The 24,073-nt window shown below is 44.2% G+C and overlaps 1 protein-coding gene across 1 annotated transcript in view; it reads right to left on the reverse strand.

The window, feature by feature from the left end:
- Positions 1 to 24,073, reverse strand: part of GFPT1 (glutamine--fructose-6-phosphate transaminase 1) — a 71,764-nt gene extending 47,691 nt beyond the window's left edge. Inside the window, exons 1-4 of the mRNA XM_062209571.1 lie at positions 23,891 to 24,073; positions 12,525 to 12,632; positions 9,313 to 9,420; positions 387 to 512 (exon numbers count right to left, since the gene is read on the reverse strand). Of these exons, the coding sequence (XP_062065555.1) occupies positions 387 to 512; positions 9,313 to 9,420; positions 12,525 to 12,632; positions 23,891 to 23,897 (349 nt within the window). The 5' untranslated portion in view covers positions 23,898 to 24,073. The remainder of the gene's footprint in view (positions 1 to 386; positions 513 to 9,312; positions 9,421 to 12,524; positions 12,633 to 23,890) is intronic.

Here is a 24,073-nt window from a genome sequence, read left to right on the forward strand (position 1 = left end):
AAACAGACCCCCAAAACTGGTTAAATGATATATATAGGGACAGATGAAATAATAGAAAGCAAAAGGATAGAATCTACATCCAGCTCTCTGCTATGGCCTGGGAAAGCAATGGAAGATGGTCCAAGTCCTTGGGCCCCTGCACCCACCTGGGAGACCCGGAAGAGCCCCTGGCTAGATCTCTCTCTCTCCCTCTTCCTCTCCCTCTCTCCTTCTCTGTCTTTATCTCTGCCTTTCAAATTTAAAAAAACTTAAAAAAAAAAAAAGCGAGGTATTAATATGACACTGGTTAAATTAATAATTAAAATAATGAAAATGAAAGCGTCTTCCCTGTTCTCCCATCACCAGCCCTTGGCAATCATTCCAAAGCATGTAGAATCTATGCATACCATTATTTTTATCAGAGCGCTGTGGGTGGCTATTGACAGGATTAGGTTCTCCATGTGTTGCCCAACGGGTATGAGCTATTCCAAGGTGCACATCAAATTCTATATCCAAATCCATATCCTGTTGTTCTGAGAAAATAAAATGAAAAAGTCCAATTTTAAATCATACTATAAGCTATATTTAAATATAATTACAATAACCCCACACTTTTCAACAGAGGATACATTCCAAGATCCCCATGGATTCTTGAAACCCCAGATAATACCAAGCCCTACATGTGCTATGATTTTTCCCTGCAGTATTACAATGCTGCTCACCTGGAATATACAAGAATTAAAACTAAAGATCAGGCATATAAATATCCAAAATAGTAATTAAAAGACTTAGAAGTTAATATAGCTGAAATATTTAGGGCAAATGGTTTCAATAACAACCAAAAGCAGTACATAAAGAACATACATTTGCTTTAAATGTGACATATTAACAATTGGTAAACCTAGATGATGTTTATGTAGGTAATTAATGTATGTATGAGTCTTTCAAATTTACTAGAGGGTTGAAATTTTTCAACCTCAAGAGTTGAGGACAAAAAAGTTAATCTAGTTTTTAAAGTCTGTATTTTATTCTTGCCTGAAAAAATTATAATCATTCATATTAGACATGTGAAAATAAATTCATTTTCTTAATGCCACAAACCTTATGACTGAAATTTCTCCTGACTCCAGTGACTATAAACACATTTCACAACATAAACTGCAATTAAGGCAAACTTCCAAAATCAAACATGCTCTTCAAAACAGAACAACACTAAATGTATGAGGTTACTGGGAAATAGGTGTAGGCAAATGTTGAAGAGCAACTGATTCTTTTTTTTTTTTTTTTTTTTTTAACAGGCAGAGTGGACAGTGAGAGAGAGACAGAGAGAAAGGTCTTCCTTTGCCATTGGTTCACCCTCCAATGGCCGCTGCAGCCGGCGCCCTGCGGCCAGCGCACCATGCTGATCCGAAGCCAGGAGCCAGGTGCTTCTCCTGGTCTCCACAGGGTGCAGGGCCCAAGGACTTGGGCCATCCTCCACGGCGCTCCTGGGCCACAGCAGAGAGCTGGACTGAAAGAGGAGCAACCGGGACAGAATCTGGCACCCTGACCAGGACTAGAACCCAGTGTGCCGGCGCCGCAGGCAGAGGATTAGCCTATTGAGCCGCAGAGCCAGCCAGAGCAACTGATTCTTAACTTCTTTGCCCTATACGCCATCTCTTCTTGCCTTCCACAGCGAAAAAAAGGGAAAGCTCTAGTTATTAATCAGTAATGCCCTCCCGCTAAAACCAGCTACAAAGCTTATCAGAATTAGGTCTAAATTAACAGCAAACTGTTCTGAAGTCTAAACAGGAAAACCCACGCACTTTAGCATATCACAGTCTTTAGCAGTGTAGACTGACCAATCAGAGGTCTTTCTAAAACACAAGTCAGACCAAGAAACAATGCTTAAAATCCTTGACTAGACTTCCATTGCATAAAAAGTGGCTGGCTACCCTCCCACACATATGAATCAGCCTAAACCTTTTCACAAGGATTTATAAAAAGATTCTCCTACTCAAACATATACCCCAAGAACCATTTTCTCACAAGATAAAGCCCCAAAGCCTTTCCCGGCATATGAGGCCCTTCATTATTTGGTCTCCGCCCACATTTCCAACCTCATCATACTCCTCACATACTCCTCACAGCTCACAATAAACCTTTCACAGAAAACAACAGATTACTTCCGGCTTCCTACCTCTCTACCTACCACCGCAGCCCAAGCCACCACCATCTCCAACCTGGACTACTTCAACAGAAGCCTAACGGGTCTCCCTACAGTTGAGATTTTGCACACCAACCCAAGCAATCCTTTCAAAACAGAAGTGACATCATAACACCCCCCTAGGCAAAACTTCAAGTGGCTTCCCAGGATACATACGGTGAAATCCACTATTCCAAAGCCACCATCCTAAAGCTCCTGGCCCTGTCCCCAGACACCTCTACAGCCTCATCTTCTCCAAGTCCACCCCTTACCCCGGCCTCAGTGCTCTAGCCCCACTGACTCTCTGCCACAAACAGGCCAAGCCTACACCAGGTCTTTGCATTTGGCATCCCTTTGCCTAGAGCCCTTCCTTCAGATAATTACATCGTGTCTGCTCAAATGCCACTTCCACACTTTTTCTTCACAGTACTAATCACTATCTAACATTATACTTGTGTTACTAGAAAGTAAACACAGGCAGAGTGTGTGTCTGCTATGTCCTCAAGACATAAAAATATGCTGGTGTGTAACAAGTACTCAATAAATAGCCATTTTATTATTGAATCCTCATACCACTCTTTGAGAGGAGTATCAATGTTCCCATTTTACAGATAAAGAAACTGAGGTACAAGGAGATCACTGAATCTCACAGCCAACAGAAGTCAAAGCTATTAGTTAAAGCTAACAGGAGGAAACAGAATTAGAATCCAAGACAGTTTGACTCCAAAGCCCAAGATTAAAATCACAACAATAGGGGCTGGCGCTGTGGCACAGCGGGTTAACGCCCTGGCTTAAAGCACCAGCATCCCATATGGGCACTGATTCGAGACCTGGCTGCTCCACTTCTGATCCAGCTCTCTGCTATGGCCTGGGAAAGTAGAAGATGGCCCAAGTCCTTGGGCCTCTGCACCCGCATGGGAGACCTGGAAGAAGCTCCTGGCTCCTGGCTTCGGATCGGTGCAGATCCGGCTGTTGTGGCCAATTGGGGAGTGAACCATCGGATGGAAGACCTCTCTCTCTCTCTGCTTCTCCTCTCTCTGTGTAACTCTTTCAAATAAATGAATAAATCTTAAAAAAAAAAAAATCACAATGATATACACTGCTGAACTACTACATACTGTCAAACCAGCTTCCATCAGAATTTGAGTTCTACAGAAGCAGTAATTTACCTTGAATCCTCAGCATTAAGAGGCTATACAGCAAACATTTTTAATCATGGCTCAATCAATCAACAAAATCATGCACATGGGGATGGGTATTGTGGCACAGCAGGGTAAGCTACCACTTTGGACACCCACATCCTGTACAAGAGTCCCAAGTACTCTAATGCTCCAGCTTATTAACACATCTAGGAAGGCAGCAGATTACGGCCCAAGTACTTGGGTCCTTGCCACCCACATGGAGTTCTGGCTTCAGCCCAGCCCAGCTCTGACTGCTGCAGGTATTTGGGGGTGAACCAGCTGAAAGATTTATCTTTAAAATAAATAAATAAATAAAATTTTTTGGGGCCGGCACTGTGGTCTAGCAGGAAAAACCACTGCCTGCAGTGGCGGCATCTCATATGGGCACCGGTTCAAGTCCTGGCTGCTCCACTTCCAACCCAGCTCTCTGCTATGGCTTGGGAAGCAGTGGAAGATGACCCAAGTCCATAGGCCCCTGCATCTGCATGGCAGACCCAGAAGAAGCTCCTGGCTTCGGATCTGCTCAGCTCCAGCCATTGCAGCCATCTGGGGAATGAACCAGTAGATGGGAAACCCCTGTCTCTCTCTCTGCCTCTCTGTAGTTCTGCCTTTCAAATAAAAAAATCTTTTAAAAAAAAACTTTTTAAAAGGTGTGTATATGTTGTTTCCTGGCTTAACTATGTTCAGAATATTTAAGGTGATCTGATAAATGACCGCCAAGAAATTAAGAATTACAGTTCACCGTTAATTAATAGGCTAAGGCAAATAACGAAAACATTTCTTCAACTAACTTATTTATGCTATAATTGAAGCAATATCTTCCTGAACATGCTGGCAGGCAATACTGAAGACAGGCACAAGATTCTGTAAATTCAATGCATTTCAAATTCATGGTAATTACCATACCTATTTCACTGCTGCCTAAGGAACATTACCAAATGTCTAATAAGATAAAAATCACCACTATGATAACGAGCAAAACAAACCTTCATGTCAAGTACATAAATTAATCATGAGTTCCAGTGCTTGACTGCTTCATTCGTTGTTGGTCTGCTACCCTTCTTCTAAAGTCCTGTTGTCAACTTTAAGCCTAGATATCCCTATCTTCAGTTTCTATCCCGTCTCTCTGCCCTGCCAAGCACTCTGAAGAACAACACAAAATTCTGTGAATTAAGTCCCTTTCAAATTCACAGTAATCAGCATATCCCTACCACTGCTGCCATTTAAGGAACATGTATCCCTACTCTTCCATTAAGCCAATATCCCAGCAGCTCATCACATTTTTTCTATTCTTCTTAAGCTCTGATCCTACAGAGAGCCCCTCAATGTCCACTTTACTCGATTTTATTTAGCTTTTCTTTTTCTTCGACTCCTAGTTGGTAACCTTCTCCAAAAAGGTTAACTGCCTACCTGATCTTCCTGAGCTACCAGCCTTTTTTTTTTTTTTTTTTTTTTTTTGACAGGCAGAGTGGACAGTGAGAGAGAGAGAGACAGAGAGAAAGCTCTTCCTTTTGCCATTGGTTCACCCTCCAATGGCCGCTACAGCCAGCACACAGCGGTGATCCAAAGGCAGGAGCCAGGTGCTTCTCCTGGTCTCCCATGGGGTGCAGGGCCCAAGCACTTGGGCCATCCTCCACTGCACTCCAGGGCCACAGCAGAGAGCTGGCCTGGAAGAGGGGCAACCGGGACAGAATCCAGCGCCCCAACCGGGACTAGAACCTGGTGTGCCGGCACCACAGGCGGAGGATTAGCCTAGTGAGCTGCGGTGCCGGCCAAGCTACCAGCCTTTAATAATCTACTGTGTGGTGGGCCAGCACTGTGGTGCAGCAGGTTAAGCCACCACCTGCAATATCAGCATCCCACATGGCTGTCACTTTTGTGTCCCAGCTGCTCCACTTCTGATCCAGCTCCCTGCTAATATGCCTGGGAAAGCAGTAGAAGATGGTCCAAATGCTTGAGCCCCTGCACCTGCATGGGAGACCAGGAAGAAGCTCTTGGCTCCTGGCTTCAGATCGGATCCAGATGTTGTGGCCAACTGGGTAGCGAACCAGCAGATGGAAGACCTTTCTCTTTCTCCCTCTGCCTCTCCTTTTCTAACTCTTTCAAATAAATCTAAAAAAAAAAAAAAAAAAAAAAATCAGCAAGGTGATGTTGGACCTATAAAGGCATTAAACTATTACCTGCAGTTTTACTGTCAATCTCAAAACATATCCACTGGATCACACCCTAATCGGCCTCAACAGCCAGATCTGTGCCAATCCGAAGACAGAAGCCTGGAGCTTCTTCCAGGACTCTGCACGCAGTGCAGGGGCCCGAGCACTTGGGCCGTCTTCCACTGCTTTCCCAGGCCACAGTAGAGAGCTGGATCGGAAGTGGAGCAGCTGAGATTCGAACCAACGCCCAAAAGGAATGCCAGTGCTGCAGGCAGCGTCTTTACCCACTATGCCAGAGTGCCAACCCCAACCAATTACCTCTTAATCTACCAATCCAAATGCCTTTTTTCAGATGTCTTCTTCCCCTTTTCAATAACTCAAGCATACTAAAGATTTGTTGGGAACCATAAAATAACCACCACAAATATCCAGATTCCCAAACCCACAGTTAACAAATAATAACATCTGATAGTTTGGGTTCTAGGTCTTCTTTAAGCTCCACAATGTAAAACAAGCAGTTGATGCCTCCTTTGTACACTGCACCATCCCATTCACATCCTTCCCAGAGGATTTTCAAATGGATGCAGAGCCTTCCTACTCATGCCCTTAAACTTATGAGGACATGTCCCCATAAATGATGGCACTGGTTTTTCAAACAGCCCTATAATTTACACTCCAGGAGTCACCCACATGTCCAAATACAAAACAAGATCTATTTCACTCCTTTCAAAAGTTGCATACTGTCAATCACTGTCATATATACTATTCTTCTTTTATCTTATTGCAGTTAGGATGTTTCTCAATTTTGCCAGAGTAAATCTGGCTGTCATGTCTCCTCAGCATAGTCTTTCCTACAAGTACATGCCCAAAAGTAGAAGTGCTTTCCTCTGGCCACAGGGCTGCTACCTACACAATGCCAAATTGTTCTTAGAAGTAGTTTACCAGTTATAAATTCACCAGCAATGTCTACAAGTTCCCATTTCTCCATTATTTCCCCACTTCACTGCAGAAGGAGACACATTTCAGTACGTTGATCATCAAAGATGGTAGAGGGGGCATTAGACCTAGTGATCAGGATGCTTGTATCCCACATTAGAATGTCTGGGTTTACCCAGCTCCTCTCCTTAGTTCAGCTTCCCCCCACCGGTACAGGCTCAGAGAAGCAGCTGTGATGGCTCTATTAACTGGGTCCCTACCACACACATAGGAGACTTGGACCGAGTTCCTGGCTTCCTGGCTTAAGTCCTGGATATGGCCACTGCAGGCATTTGAGAAGCGAACTGGCAGGTGGCAGCTCCCTCACTTTATCTCTCCATCTGTCTGTCTCTCAAATAAACAGAGGCGGATACTACAACACAGTGGATTAAGCCACTACTTGGGATGACTGCCTCCCCTATTAGACTACCCGGTTCAAGTCCTGATTACTCCGCACTCCGGATCTAGCTTTCTGCTAAGGTACCTGGTAGATGATGGCAGATGATGGCCCAGATACTTGGGTCTCTGCCACCCATATGGGAAACTCAGATGGAGCTGCTGGCTGCTGGCTACAGCTTAGCCTAGCCCAGGCTGTTGCAGGCAATTGGGGAGTGAACCAGTGGATGGAATGTATCTATCTATATCTTTCTTTCTACCTGTCTCCCCCAACTCCAGACTCCTGACACTCTGCTTTTCAAATAAATCTTTAAAAAAATAATAAGTTTTTTGATGATGATGCTGGGGTCAGCACTGTAACAAAGCAGGGTAAGCATGCGTGGGAGACCAGGAAGAAGCTCCTGGCTTCGGATTGGCGCAGCTCTGACCATTGCAGCCATCTCTCTCTCGCGCGTGCACTCTCGCTCTCTCTCTGCCTCTCCTTCTCTGTGTAATTGTGACTTTCAAGTAAAATAAATAAATCTTTAAAAAAAAAAAAAAAGGCAGGTAAGCAGCCAATGACAATGCAGACATCCCATATGAGCACTGGTTCAAATCCTGGCTGCTCCACTTAGAATCCAGCTCCCTGATAACATGCCTTGGAAATCAGCAGAACATAATCCAAGTGCTTGGGTCCCTGCCACCCACAAGGAAGACCTGGCTCCTGACTTTGGCCTGGGCCAGCCCTGGCTGTTGTGACTATTCGTGGAATGAATCAGCAGATGAAGATCTTTTTATCTCTCCTTCTCTCCCTTTCTCTCTGTCACTCTTTCAAATATATAAAATATAAATCTTTAACAGTAAATAAATGATGAAGCTGGTCACCATCTGCTTCTCTAGCCTCGCATATTCATCTGACAATAAAGCAGACAGAAAGGACCACTAACCATTTCATCGCCAATCCCGCTTTCCCTACTCTTCTCTTTACCCAAGTTGTTCTACAAACAGTCCTAACTTCTCATCATTACTGCCCAAAGATAATCAGCAGCCTTTCCCTACACAACCCCAATCTCCCCAACCTGTAGGATCTCTCTCTCCCTCTCTCTTTCTCTCCTGAATCTCAGCAATTTGTTTGTTCTCTCTATAGAGCTCATTCTCATCAGCCTGGGATACAGGATGTAGAATTCACAGTAAACTGATTATTGATACCATGGTTTTCTAAGTACAATTATTTGGGTATCTGTTTTATCCCTAGCTTATCTTAACCACAATACATACAAGTAAGTACTGACTGACTGTGAAAAAAGTACTACAGAACTACATGTATGATTTATTTCAAAAGAAAAACTGACAAAATCCCATCCTCTTCTGCCTATGCTCCTGCACAACAATTACAGTGGCAGCCATTTGAGTTGTTGCATAAACACCAGGTCTTTGTGGAGGATTTTAAAAATACTTTTTTGGCCGGCACCGTGGCTCACTAGGCTAATCCTCTGCCTGCAGCGCTGGTACACCGGGTTCTAGTCCCGGTCGGGGCGCTGGATTCTGTCCCGGTTGCCCCTCTTCCAGGCCAGCTCTCTGCTGTGGCCTGGGAGTGCAGTGGAGGATGGCCCAAGTCCTTGGGCCCTGCACCCGCATGGGAGACCAGGAGGAAGCACCTGGCTCCTGGCTTCAGATCAGCACAATACGCCAGCCATGGCGGCTATCTGGAGGGTGAACCAACGGAAGAAGACCTTTCTCTCTGTCTCTCTCTCACTGTCTAACTCTGCCTGTCCAAAAAAAAAAAAAACCCTTTTTCAATCAACCTACTTTGAAGTGTCTGGTTTTCAATTTCTTCAGAAAAATAAGCTATATAAGCATAAAACTCTGAACTAAATACTGAGAAGTAAATTCTCTTTAATAAAGCATACACAGGAGTGGGGGTGGGGGTGAAAAGTCCATGGAAAATTCATATTATCCTGTAACTTCATCTGCCCATGTTCTGAAACCCCGGCATATCTCTGAGTACTCTGTGCCCAAGAAGAAAAGAGTGAGGAAAAAACACACACTTACCTGACTGTCCGACATTCTTAAAGGGCAACATCTAGACCAGCTGCACATGCAAGCTAGCCATTCAGTCCAGAATGAAGACCACCAAGTGAGACACAGGAGCAGGAGCGCCAGTGAGCAGGCAAGAGCGGGGGCTCCACAGCTACTGCACTCTAAGGCACTGAGCTTTCTGTGAGCGCAGTACACCTACCAATTACCCTGGTCTACTCGCCATGATCAGTTTTTCAAAGCTCAGATGCCTTTTAAAACCAGTCTACACAGCAACAAAACTACTTTTGTTCCCTCCTTTCAACTTCCAGAATCATTGTCCTAAAAATGAGCCCAAAACACAGGATTTGGGGAGGGTGATCTGATGAGGAAGGGGAAAAAGAGGAGAGAAGGGGCTGGGGGACAAAAATCAACCTAAGTACATTACTGTGGACTTCTTCATCCAGTGCCTTAACTTTTCCTTTCTTCTTAATGAGCTGGATTTTGCAGGCATTGGCTTCCCAGTCTTTGTCGTTGCCTCCATCAACTCCCACACCTAAATTGTCAAGATAGAAAAGCAAGATTGTGAAACTGGCTATTGCTAAAATTACCAACGTGAGACAAAAATTTCCATTTAAAAAACTGTACTTTCATCTAATTAATCAATTCAACATTTACTGAAAACCTACTATGTATGAAGAACCTCAAGAGCTGCTACAGATAAAAATGAAAACAACTACCTCTTTGCCTCAAATTTTATTTCTAACAGTCTATTAAAAAGACAGACGGGGAAGGGGCTGACATCATGGCATAGTAGGTTAAGCTACCACCTATAACACTAGCATCCCGTATGAGTGGCAGTTCGAGTCCCACAGCTCCACTTCCCATCCAGCTCCCTGCTAATCCAACTGAGAAAGCAGTGGAAGATGGCCCAAGTACGAGGACCCCTGCTACCCATGTGGGAGACCCAGATGAAGCTCCTGGCTCCTGGCTTTAGGCTAGCCTACCCCGGCCTGGCTGCTGCAGCTATTTGGGAAGTGAAACAGCAGATCTAAGATCTCTCTCTCCCCGCTCTCTATAATTCTGCCTTTCAAATAAATAAATAAATCTTACCGAAAAAAAGAGGACAACAATGACAAAGAAGGCTGGATGTTTAGCACAGCAGTTAAGTCACTGCCCGTGACACCCACACCCTGTACTGGAGTTCTTAGATTGAGACCTGGCTCCACCACTTAATGAGCCAGCTTCCCACTAATGTGTACCTTGGGAGACAAGTACTTGGCTCAAGTACTTGAGTCCCTGTCACATATGTGGGAGACCCAGACTGAGCTCCAGGCTTCAGCCTGACCTAGTCCTTGCTATTGTGAATATGTGGGGAGTAAACCAATGGATAAAGATTTGTCTTTCTCTCTTTCAAATAAAATGAAAAATAATAAGTAAAAACACATGTATGAGAACTATGACATGGGTCAAGACAACATTTTAATAAAAAAGGATATAGACAAGGAAAACAAAATTGCAATACAGCATGATTACAAATTATAATAAAGTGTTAAATACTTTTGCAACTGCAGTACAATGGAAAAATGCAGAAGATGGGCACTCACCACAGGAGGTCAAGGAGGAAAGGTCAGGGATCATATCTCTTGAGATTCTACTGAAGTTGCTTAGGAATTTGAAAAAGTTACCCTGAAGATACAGGGAAAACACCAAGTCGTTTCATGCAGAAAGAGACTTGGTAGAAACACTGAGCAAGCTCTCTGCAAGCAGTGTCTAGGATGGACTGGAAAAACCAGCTGTCAACAGCTACAGCTAAGCTAAAGTAAAGAGGGCTTGAACTACACAGTGTAATGAAAACAGATAGGTGATGGGGAACACAACCTGCTGGATGTGAAGTGAGAAAGCAGAACAAGGCTGGGATACTCCTAGGCTCAATGGACTTGGTGAATGACAGTAGAAAAAGGGACATGGAAGGAACATATGGGGGAGTGAGTGAGGACTGCAGTGTAGGTAGTTTAATGCCAAATATGCAGTTTATAACATCAAGGCCTATTCAGAAAGAAATTTCCAGAGGCAGAGGAAAATATGTAACTTGGGAAATACATCTGGACTAGAAACACATCTAGATTTTAAGTCACCAACACAGAGGAAGTTGATGAGTTCCAGAGCTCACCTATGAGGTAACAAATCAGAAAAGTGGGCCTAGGGAAGAATACTGAAGAATATTTCAGCAGCAGGTAGAAGAACATGAGCCTCCAAAACTGACAAAGAAACCAGAATGGGCCTTTGGTGCAGGGATTAGTCATCACTTGGGATGCCTGCATCCCATACCAAAGCACCAGGTTCAAATCCCAATTCCTCCACTTCCAACCCAGCTTCCTGCCAGCGCACACCCTACTTAAGTACTTGGGTTTCTGTCACCCATGTGAGAGACACAGATTGAGTTACAAGTTCCTAGCTTCAGCCTGTCCCAGCCTCAGCTGTTGTGGGCATTTGGGGAGCAAATGGAAGATCTGTCTCTGTCTCTCTTTCAAATAAAATGAAAATAAGTAAGAATTTTAAAAGGAAGAGATTGAGAAGATGCACTATCATAGAAACTAAAGGAGAGAATTTTAGGAACAAATGATCTGAGGAACTCACTTTCCATTACAAAGAAAAGTCTGGGAGGATAAATGCCCTTCCGGTGGCAATGTTAGGCACACAGAAGAGTTACACAGCAGGTCTGACATGGCTAACCTTAGGCCTCTCTCCAAGGTTGGCCCTAAGCTGGCATCTCAGAACTTGGACGCTGGGAATATTCCCACCACCCTAACTGAATAAGAGTGGCTTATGATGCCTATGCTGTGCAAACAATGGGACTGAAGTTGAATGCCTGCTTTTCCCCTAAGAGTCTGGAACTTTGGTAGGTACTAAACAGACAGTGCCCACACGACCAGACTCAGTAAAAGCCGCAGCCTCCGAGTCTCTACTGAGCATTGCTGGGAGACAACACTTCACAAATGTCCTGACGTCTCACTGGAGGCGTTAAACACATCCTGAATGACCACCAGGAGGGGGCTGGTAGAAGCTCATGCAGGCTTTCTCCAGATTTCACCTCATGCACCTCTCCCCTTTGCTGATTTTGCTTTGCACTGGAATCCATCGTAGCCCTCGTGTAACACACAGAGTCTCAGGAGTCTTCCAGCCTGAGGGTGGTCCTGGGGAACCCTGACACAGGGCAGCCAGAGCTCAACACAACACTGCCAGAACATTATATATTTTTATTTGTTTAACAAATATAGTAGACTCTCAGGCAAGTTTCCAAGCCAAAAGCATGGAATTCAAAGAGAAAAAGAAAATAAGCTTACAGGAAAGAAAAAAGAACTCATAAAGCAGGACCTTCGACATTCTACCATGAAAATGCCCTAAGTGTCTTACATTAGCAATGTTCTTCATACAAGCTGACTGTTACAAGAAGCAGTACTCCACTTAAATGGTAATACTGTTGAAATTTCATAGACAAGCCCTTTAAACATAAGACAAAAATTCTTTAGATTTAGATTTACTAAACACCAAGACAGACATTACTAAAAAGTCCAACCTCCAAAAAGAAAAGAAAAACGTTCTCTATTTCGGTTCAAAAGTCATACAAAATTCACAATATTTTTTAAAAGAAAATACCAGCAGAATCGTATCCTCTATATTCCAGTCTCTGAAGGCCTTTGATTAGAGTCTCCAAGATTTCTCGTCTTGTGCGCGGAACATGGTAGTTTAAGTAAGCAAAAATACCTGCAAACAAACATTTAATGAGAAACTTCAATTAAATAATTAAAATTGATCTAGAGTGTGCAAAAATCTGACAGTAGATTAGATTCCCTCTTTAAAAAAATTCCTTGGCCAGCACCATGGCCCTGCCAATTAAGCTGTTGCTCGAGATGCTGGTATCCCATACCAGAGCCCCAGTTCAAGTCCCAGCTGCTCTACTTCTGATCCAGTTCCCTGCTAATGAGCTGTGGAAGGTAGAAGAAGATGGTCCAAGCACTTGAGTTCCTGCTACCCATGTGGAAGACCAGATGGAGTTCCTGCCTCCTAGCTTTGGCCTGGCCCAATCCGGGCCATTGCGGTCACTTGGGGAATGAACTACTAGATGTCTCTCCCTCTCTGTCATTCTGTCTTTCGGATAAATAAATAAATCTTTTAAAAAAGAAGAAGAAGAAAGAAGGAGGAGAAGGAGGAAAGAGGGAGAAGGAGGAGGAGGAGGGGCAGGAGGAGAAGACAACGAGGAAGAAGAGGAGGAAGAGGAAGAAGAAGAAGAAATAAAAGTATTCATATGATGTAAACTGAACCTAAAAAGTAAAGAGGTAACAGGAGATGGTAAGGGAGTCCACATTTATGACCAGCAGCATAGACATCAACTGAAGTCCTCTATGACTGTGTTTCAGTAACGGTGGAGTCAGCCCACCTGCAGAAAATCCAAGACCACGAAGATGTAAATTCAAACTTATTTGTGAAACAATTGTCCTTTCACTTAACTACATTTCACTATGATTCTACAGACTCATAAAAATTTAAGTCAATTCTGTGGAATAGAACTCCAGAATGACTACTCTTCATTTCCTTCTGAAAAAAGATTTTCATTTCTATAAAAAAGCATGGTGCTATTTAAACATTTCAGCATACAAAAATACCACACTGTTAATATCCAACATAAAAGCCATCAGAGGGGCCGACGCTCTGGCAAAATAGTTAAAGCCACAGCCTGCAGTGCTGGCATCCCATATGGGTGCTGGTTCAAGTCCTGGCTGCTCTACTGCTAATCCAGTTCCTTGCTAATGGTCTGGGAAAGCAGTGGAAAATGGCCCAAGTCCATCATGGGAGACTGGGAAGAAGCTCCTGGCTCCCAACTTCGGATCAGCCCAACTCCGGCCGTTGCAACCATTTGGGAAGTGAACTAGTGGATGGAAGACCTCTCTCTCTCTCTCTCTCTCTCTCTCTCTCTCTCTCTCTCTCTCTGCCTCTGCCTCTGCCTCTGCCTTTGCCTTTCAAGTAATAAATAAATAAATCTTAAAAAAAAAAGCCATCATAATGTATACACTGATCACCATGATCAGTACAGTAACATTTCCTCAAATAAACCATCAGGTCCCAAGAAAAGAAAGAAAATCTACACTTTAAAAATCAAAATCCGGCCGGCACCACGGCTCACTAGGCTAATCCTCCACCTGCGGCGCAAGCACACAGGGTTCTAGTCCCTGTCGGGGTGCCGGATTCTGTCCCGGTTGCCCCTCTTCCAGGCCAGCTCTCTGCTATGGCCCGGGAGTGCAGTGGAGGATGGCCCAAGTGCTTGGGCCCTGCACCCCGTGGGAGACCAGGAGAAGCATCTGACTCCTGGCTTCAGATCAGCGCAGTGCGCCGGCCGCCGCGCATCAGCCGCGGCGGCCATTGGAGGGTAAACCAACGGCAAAAGGAAGACCTTTCTCTCTGTCTCTCTCACTGTCCACTCTGCCTGTCAAAAAAAAAAAAAAAAAAAAAAATCAAAATCCAAAACAACCTGAAACAACTGTTTGAACATCTCCCCCAAAAGGGAGTATCAAGCCAAAGATTTATAGAAATTGTGTATTTCATTCATTTGAAAAAAAAAAAAAAGGCTTATACTTGGAATTTTTTTTTTGATTGTCATGTGTTGTGCAATCATTTCATTTCCATAGTACCACAATCCTGTAAGAGAGGTAGAACATCTATTTTATAGATTCAAAAATAGAAACTGGGTTAGTCAAAATCCCAGAGATAGTTAGGAATAGCAATCTCAATCTCCAAGCATAGCAACTAAGATAAGGATACAAAACTACACTGGTTAACTGTTTCTAGGGTTAGAGTGGCAGCAGCAGAGCAGTGTGCACTTCATCACCTCTAGAGGGCAGAAGACGAAACTCCAAGACCAATTGTCTACTCAATCTAGATGCATGAGGTCTGGGTTTTATTATTACTGCTGTTCCCTCGAAAAGGACTGGCAATATGCATCAACTAAACCAACAACCAACATGCAACTTAAACTTTTTTTTTAAGATTTATTTTATTTATTTGAAAGGCAGAGTTCAGACAGGGGGAGGGAGGGAGGGAGGGAGGGAGGGAGGGAGGGAGGGAGGGAGGAAGGAAGGAGGGAAGGAAGGGGGAGAGAGAGAGAGAGAATCTTGATATCTTCCATCTGCTGTTTCACTCCTCAAATGGCTGCAGCAGCTGGGGCTGGGGCTGGGGCTGGGCCAGGCCAAAGCCAAGATCCTGGAACTCCAAAGGGGTCTCCCACATTGGTTACAGGAGCCCAGGTACTTGGGCCACCTTCCACTGCTTTCCCAGGTGCATTAGCAGGGAGCTGGATTGGAAGCAGAGCAACAGGAACTTGAAATGGGATGCCATACTACAGTGCTCGAGTTCCAGTCCTAGCTCTGATTCCAATGCCAGCTTCCTAATGATGCATACTCAGGGGGGTAGTAAACTGATGGTTCAAGTCCTTGGGTCACTGCCACTTATGGGAAAAACCCAAACTGAGTTTCAGCCTCCTGACTATAGCTTGGTCCAGCCCCAGATGTTGTGAGCATCTGGGGAACAAATCAGCAAATGGAAGACCTCTCTATTTCTCTCCATCTATGTCTCTCTTTCAAATAAAATGAAAATAAAAATTTTTTAAAATATTTTTTAAAGATCAATATAGAGACCAGCATTGTGGCACAGCAGGTTAGGCTCCGCTACGATGCCAGTAATCCATATCAGAATGCCAGTTTGAGTCTCGGCTACTCCACTTCCAACCCAACTCCGTGCTAATGCACCCAGGAAATCAGTGGAAGATGGTCCAAATACTTGGGATCCTACCACTCAGGTGAGAGACCTAGATTGTGTTCCTGGCTTCAACCAGGCTTAGCCCCAGATGTCATAACCATTTGGCGAGTTAACCAGCGGATGGAAGGTGTCTTTCTGTCTCTCCCTCCTTCTCTGTCACTTTGCCTTTAAAATAAATAAAATCTAAAACAGAAGAAGAAATGTAGAGCAGGTGTTTGACACAGTGGTTAAGACACTGCTTAGGACCACCACATTTCACATCAGAGTACCTGGATTCAAGTCCCCGCTCCACTCTGAATTCCAGCTCTCCACCAGGGTAGCCTCTGGGGGCAGCAGGTGATGACTCAAGTAGTTGGGTCTCTGCTGCCCATATGGAGAATATGGAGACCCACAATGAGTTCTGGGCTCCTGGCTTCCGCCTATTGCAGGCATTTGGGGAGTGAACCAGAAGATGGGGTATATCTCTCTCTCAATTTTCAAATAAATATTTAAAAAACAAAATAAATTTAAGTCTGACAGAAGTAATACATTCGGAGATTTAAAGATTAAGGATAGTAATATAATGCCAGTTTTTAAAAAAGATTTATCTATATATTTATTTGAAAGCCAGAGTAACAGAGGGAAAAACAGAAAAAGAGAGAGAGAAATATTTTTCTGTGTGCGGATTCATTCCCCAAATAGCTACAACAGCCATGTATGGGCCAGGCCAAAGGCAAGAGCCAGAAACTCTATCCTAGTGTCCCAATGGTAGCAGGGGCCAGAGTATTTGGGCCATCTTCTGCTGCCTTCCCAGGTACATTAACAGGGCACTGGATCAGAAGCAGAGCAGCTGGGACTCGAACTGGCACTCTGATATGGGATTCCAGCATCACAAAGAGCAGCTTAAACTGCTACACAATGCCAGTCTAAATCTAACACCAATTTTAAAAACAATTTAAATGCTAATGATATAAAACAAATTATTCTTAAGATAAATTATAGATTCAACACTTCTGATGATTCAGAATGACGCAAAACAGACACGCTGTTTCTGATACATTAACTCAATAACGTTCCGCTTGACATTGCTCCTAACTTCAATCTCCCGGGTTTACACTGGCGCACTAGTGGAGCAAATTTTGAGATCCTGAGTTCATTTCTACAGAAAGGAAAGAGATCTTCTAAACCAATACTCCCCTTCAAAGTTATATATTCGTAACCATCTGATAAACTAACAAATTTACACACTAAACATGTGTTAGCTCATAAAAAAGCACTCTTGTGTGAATAAAATCCTGTAAACTCTTAATTCCTGTGTACCTTCAAAACTTTCCACTATAGCATCCCAGCTCAGCCTCCTCTTCTTTTTTTTTTTTTTTTTTTTTAATTTTTATTTTTGACAGGCAGAGTGGATAGTGAGAGAGACAGAGAGAAAGGTCTTACTTTGCCGTTGGTTCACCCTCCAATGGCCGCTGCGGCCAGTGCATCTCGCTGATCTGAAGCCAGGAGCCAGGTGCTTCTCCTGGTCTCCCATGCGGGTGCAGGGCCCAAGGACTTGGGCCATCCTCCACTGCCTTCCCGGGCCATAGCAGACAGGTGGCCTGGAAGAGGGGCAACCGGGATAGAATCCGGCGCCCCAACCGGGACTAGAACCCGGTGTGCCGGCACCGCAAGGCGGAGGATTAGCCTGTTAAGCCACGGCGCTGGCCAAGCCTCCTCTTCTATGAAAAGAACGGCTTTGGCTGAGATGGTAAAACAGATTTCCCAGCAAGCACCAGTGAATTATTAGTTGGTAGTGGCTGTAGAACACCACTGAAAAGGATTCAGGGGTCCCATTTCCTAAAGAGAAAAGAAAACCATGACTGCTCAGCACCATCTAATTCACGTGGAGGAACAAAACAAGGGTCAAATACCTCCTACCTCCAACACTGGAGGACACCTACAGTCCCCCCAGCTCGTCATTCTACCATTCCTCACGATTCTTCTGCTTGCTCAGAGCCATTCCTGACAGGAGTGACATTTTTAAACACCCATACAGGGGCCAGCCTTATGGCCCAGCGGGTTGAGGCTCTGCCTGTGATACCAGCACTTTATAGGCACTGGTTCAAGTTCTGGCTTCTTCGCTTCTGATCCAGCTCCCTGCTGACCTATCTGGGAAGGCAGTGGAAGACGGCCTGCGTGCTCGGGCCTCTACCACCCATGTTGGAGACTAGGATGAAACTCCTGGCTTCATTGCAGCCATTTGGGGAGGGAACCAGCAGATGGAAGACCTCTCCCTCTAACTCTGCCTTTCAAATAAGTGGACAAATATTTTAAATGAATAAATAAGTACCTCTACAGACTATAATTGTCTAGGTCTCATTTCTTTGTTACATTTACATGATTTTGTTTTGTGTATACTATATCAAATTAAAACTGGAATCCTAGGGAAAAGCTTTATTTTCAAAGTATATTATTAAGAATAGGGACGGCGCCACGGCTCAATAGGCCAATCCTCTGCCTTGCGGCGCCGGCACTCCAGGTTCTAGTCCCGGTTGGGGCACCGGATTCTGTCCCGGTTGCTCCTCTTGCAGGCCAGCTCTCTACTGTGGCCCGGGAGTGCAGTGGAGAATGGCCCAAGTGCCTGGGCCCTGCACCCGCATGGGAGACCAGGAGAAGCACCTGGCTCCTGCCAACGGATAGCGCAGTGCGCCAGCTGCAGCGCACCGGCCACGGTGGCCATTGGAGGGTGAACCAACGGAAGGAAGACCTTTCTCTCTGTCTCTCTCTCTCACTGTCCACTCTGCCTGTCAAAAAAAAATATATATATATATACATATATATATATATATATAAAGAATAAAAGCAACGAAAGCATGAAATATTCAAGACATTTTTCTTTTTCTTTCTTTCTTTCTTTTTTTGAAAGATTTATTTACTTGAGAGGCAGTTTCAGACAGAGAGAGGTCTTCCATCCGCTGGTTCACTTCCCAAATGGCCACAATGGCCAGCGCTGGGCAGATCTGAAGCCAGGAGCCAGGAGATTCTTCCAGGTCTCCAACGTGGGTGCAGGGGCCCAAGCATTTGGGCCATCTTCCGTTGCTTTTCCCAGGCTCACTAGCAGGGAGCTAGATTGGAAATGGCACAGCCAGGACTCGAACCAGCGACCATATGGGATGTCAGCCAAGCAGGCGGCTTTACCCGCTAAGCCACTGTGCCAGTCCCCAGGATGTTTTTCTACAAACCATATTATCACACCTATGAAAATAATGGTGCTCTATCATCACCTAATACAATGTCCACATTCAAATTCTCCCTATTATTTTTTTTAAAGTCTTTCACAGATAGTTTGTTCATTCTAGCATCCACTTAAAGATCACACCTCACACTTGACTGGTATGGTTCTTGGGTCTCTTTGAATCCAGAATGGTATCCCCACTGCTTGAGCTACCTTTCTTGTTTAATGCCTCACTTTCAGGCTGGGTCTGTTTCCACCTAGCATGGTCTTATCAGTTCCTCTATCCTATAAGCTGGAAAACAGAGTTAAGGCTTAACTGAGTTAGGTTAAAAATCTGGGGCAATAATAGGCATTTAATCTAGGAGTTAAGCCAGTCTTGCATTCCATACCACAGTGCCTGGGATTGATTCCCTTCTCTGGCTCCTGACTTGAGCTTCTCACCTATGGAGACCCTAGGAAGTAGAGGCAATGGCTCAAGTAACTGGGTTCCTGCCACTCATGTGGGAGACACAGATGGAGTTCCCAAGCTCTAGCCCTTTGGGCCCAGTGCAGCCCCAGCCATTGTGGGAGAAAGAAACTCAGTCCCACAATACTCCCTTCCCTCTGTCGCTATCACATGCCACCCTCCTCCTTTCAACCTTCACATACGCAACTTCTCCAATGACTTCTTTATAACCAAAGGCAATTAACTTGTCTCTGTGATATTAACATGAATGATCCCTTTCTACTTTTGCAGACTTCCAAGGCAATATACTACCCTGGAACTCTTGCCTCTAACCATTGTTCTTTGATCTCTCTTCCTGGCACTTCTATTTCAACACTACTGGCAGTAGTATTCAATCTATTTCTGCCTCCATCCAGTGATGAGTAACACATGCCATGAATGCTCACCTCTCCTCATGCACTAATTCTCTACCAGCTGACACTACTCCTCCACCTAAGAGAACTGTCCCATCATCCTAACCCAGACGCCCAGCCCAGAGCTCTCTGGTCTCTGAATTTCTACTCATTCCACTTGTGGTTTATGACATGGCAATGAACAAGGACTGTGAATTATCACCTATAGCTATTGCCTGTGCATTCATTTTATTTCCTCTGACCAGACAGCAATTCCTTAAAGGTAACTCCCTTACTTTAGTTGTCTCTTCAAAGGAAGAGTGCCAAGTATAAAACCATCACTTTAAATATCTCCAAGTATCCTCTAACACTTTCTAGACACCTTAAATATATTCAAACAAAAATTCCCAAATCACAGAAACACAACATTGTTTCACAGGATGCCAAAAAGGGATGAGGTAAAGAAATGTTTCATAACTAAAAGTTTAAGAAATACTGGGGAGAAGTTAACATTTATTTTTAGAACTTCCTAGAATTTCTGATCTTGCTAATTGTCAATCTCCAGCAGCAGAATTTCCCAAACTTGTGTTACCAAACCCCTTCCTACCTTCTATTGCTCATTAGCAAAACCTATTAACTTCTTCCTTTCCAGGGAGTACAACTGCGGAAATGCTTATTAAGCAATTAATTATTTTCTCTCACACTTCTTTATATCCAGTATGAGTTCTAAGGATATATTAACATTACTGGTTTTATGACTAATCCTAGCAGCCAGTCTTGGCACCCCTCAATTATCCCCAAAGCTATTAGACAGTATTATGACCCCCTCAAAAAAAAAAAAAAAAAAAACTTTCTTAAGGACTTAGTTCAGGATTTTAAATTGAAAATTCTCCTACTGCTTTTAAAAAGGACCTCATTTACAAAAATCCCATTTATATACACCATCAGATCAAAAAGGCATAACTCCATTATAAAACAGCAAAATGTGCTAAACTTGCAGTATAGCTTAAGTGCCCTGACACCCTCTCAGCTAAACCAAAGATATCACAAATAAAAAGGATACAGTGCACTCCAAGAATAAAAGGAAGATAAAATAAATTTGGAAAAGAAACACCTAATTTTCTGGGAGATTCACAATGCTTATTATTACCACATTAAAGAGTGCAAGAATCCTCCAAGTTTAAAAAGAAAAAAAAACACTATTTAATCTGTTGCTGCTGGGATTTACCTGACTACAGAAAAATTTATGTTCCAATAAACTGATAAACATTGTAGCAGTTTTATCAGTATATCCAGATGTTAAAAAGCACATCACAAAACAAGTTACCTATCCCACCCTTCTGAATGGTTTTTTTGTTTTATCATGAGCAAGCCAAACAGGATAAAGGATTATAAATCAGGTCTTTTGTTGGGTTTTGTCTCTGCCTTATAACTGAATGTCAATCAAAATTGTGCTTAAAAAGTTGACTGCCAAAGACCACTTCCGGTTTGTTCCTCTCTTGGAAGCCCCATTCCATGCCACTCTGCCTGGAGGTCTTTGACTCTAATAAATCTTGCTTTTAAATCTTAAAAAAAAAAACACACACATCACAGTAACTTCAGTCCTCATTCTCTGCTTCAACATTTTGCAATGTTCAAACAAAATAATCTTTTAGGAAAACGACTGGCAGAAGGTAATCAGGAGGTAAATCTTTAAATTTTTCCATTTAATTTCATGTCCACTCCATTTCTCTACCTAGAAATGTTATTTCAATTATTATGATGTGGGAAAAAAGTAACAAGGATAAAGTCACCTTCTCAACTGCTAACTTCCAGAGTTTACATTACATTAGAGAGGAAATAAATTATGATCACCATTCTTGGAATCATGCAAAAGTCCAGTCTGGATTAAAAACAGGATCTCAGAAATGCCTCAAATACTGGGCTTTTTAAAATTTATATTCTATAACCTGTTTGTTTTTTTAAAGACTTATTTATTTATTTGAGAGGCAGAGTTACAGAGAGAGAAGGAGAGACAGAGAGAGAGCTCTTCCATTTGCTGGCTCACCACTCAGATGGCCTCAATGGCAAGAGCTAAGCTGATCCAAAGCCAGCAGCCAGGAGTTTCTTCTGGTCTCCCACAACAACTTGGGCCATCTTCAACTGCCTCTCCAGGCACATTAGCAGGGAGCTGGATCAGAAGTGGAACAGCCAGGACTCAAACAGGCGCCCAGATGGGATGCCAGCACCGCAGGCGGAGGCTTAACCTATTATTCTACAGAGCCAGCCCCTATAATCTGTTTCTTTAGCAATAAAATTCTGTGGAATGGAGCCAGCATTATGGTGCAGTGGGTTAAGCCACTGCCTGGGATGCCAGCATTCCACATGAGTGCCGATTAAAGTCCCAGTCCTCCACTTCCGATCCAGCTTCCTGCTAATGTGCCTGGGAAGGCAGCAGAAGATGGCTGGCCCAAGTCCTTGGGCCCCTGAACCCATGGAGGAGAACCAGATGAAGATTCTGGCTGTTGCAGCCATTTGGGGAGTGAACCAGTACATAGGAGATTCTCTCTCCCTCGCTCTCTCACTCTTACTCTCGCTCGCTCTCTGCCCTTCAAATAAATACATTTTTAAATAAAAAAAAATACCCTCTGGAATGGATATGCTATATTGACTAAGGGAAAACTCCCAACATTTGGCCTCTACCCTAAAAGTCTCACCCTTGTGTGTTCCTTTTTGAAATCGGATCTGCTTTTTTAACTTCACAGTACTTTGACTCCCCTTTTTCCTGGACGAGATGAGGAAATGAACTGCAACAAGAATGTCAGGTACTTGACTAGGCACATACCTCATCATTTAGGAACAGCTAATTACCAAATAAAGCACACCCGGGGTTAACTGGTTTGCAAATTCAGTATTTCACAGCAATAAAATAAATGATGTGCTTTGTGGAACCATTCTACTAACTAGACATAGGAAAAGTAATAGATTCTGAAGTCAGCTCTCCTCTAATAATTTCAGTAAGCTATTTATAGGTGTTTCTGTTTTTATGTGGGTTTTTTTTTTTATCTAATCTAAATTTAAACCAGCTCCTCATTTTCAGAAGCTGAAATGAGCATAAAGTTAAACACAGGAAAAATATACACCAATGAGTACAATTTACCTCCTGCTCAGTTCCTTCACGCAACAGGCTGCAAATTAGCGTCCAAACAGCCTGAACTCCACCACAGTCACATTGCCCTTTAAAAAGTGTTCATTTTTCCAGGGGTAGAGTCAGTTGTGAACTTCAATAAGAAAAGTTAGAATAAAATTCTTTTTCTTGACAATGGCCAAGTTAATTCCAATTTTGGAGTCCATCAATCATACCAGACATAATACTCACAATCCCTTTTACTAACACTTCCAGGTAACAATAAAACGACTAACCCTCAAAACAGGGAATAAAAGGACCGATTTTTTAACTGTTTCATGAAAGACATTTGTTAAATTTTTCATAGCTAGTATTGTAAACGGCGGCACACGCAAGTGACAAATGATTAACATTTTTCATAGCATTTTTAAAGAGCGCACAGGCAAGTGATTTGCGATGTAGGATCTAGCGCCAGGGGCATTTCCCGGCCTTTTTCACCAAAGGACCATTCACCAAGATATTGATCAGCAATGGTTTCTGTTGGGGGGCGGGGGGGGGGGGAGTGACAGGAAGTAAGCTTCTGTATAACGTTACTGTACTAGCTCTAGCTTCAGTCTGAGCCCAGAGAAAGCAGCTAAATATATGCACGTATACTGAAAAGTAAATCCTAGAAGAATGCAAGGTAAGTTCAAGAGACTGGACCCAATGTTCCACAGGTGGCCTCACTCACCTGGCGCAGGGCTGAAGGCACCCCTGCGTGCCTCAGTAGCTTCAGCTCTCCCCTCCTCCTTCAATACCGGCAGCTCTCGCCCCCCGCCCCGGGCTTCTTCTCCGCCCAAGGCGCCCCCGGGCGCTCCCGCTCCCCCCAGGGCCCGCCCTTCTCTCAGGTGCCCTCCTCGGAGCCACCCCCTTCCCCGGCCAGCACCCGCAAGCGCCGCCGGACGCCCCCCTGCCCATCACGCAGACTTCACACTCTCCACACCCCGCTCGCCACGGGCGCCTCGGGCCTCCGCGGCGTCCACACCGCACCCCAGCACCGCCCCGCAACACGCCCCCCGCCCGCGGCCCCCTTACCGCACATGATGGAAGAGGCGCGCTCCGCAAGGCAAGAGACCAGCTGCTGGCGGGGTCAGGCACACAGACACGAGCTCCGGGGGGCGATCGTGGGCTCGGGGGCCGGGGCAACGGCGACACGACTCCCTGGGGGATGCGACGGCCGAAGCAGCGACAGGCTTCTCCACCTCCCTGGCTCGGCCA

Source organism: Lepus europaeus, chromosome 13 (assembly GCF_033115175.1).
Source record: "Lepus europaeus isolate LE1 chromosome 13, mLepTim1.pri, whole genome shotgun sequence".
In the NCBI taxonomy this organism is placed as follows: Eukaryota; Metazoa; Chordata; class Mammalia; order Lagomorpha; family Leporidae; genus Lepus; species Lepus europaeus.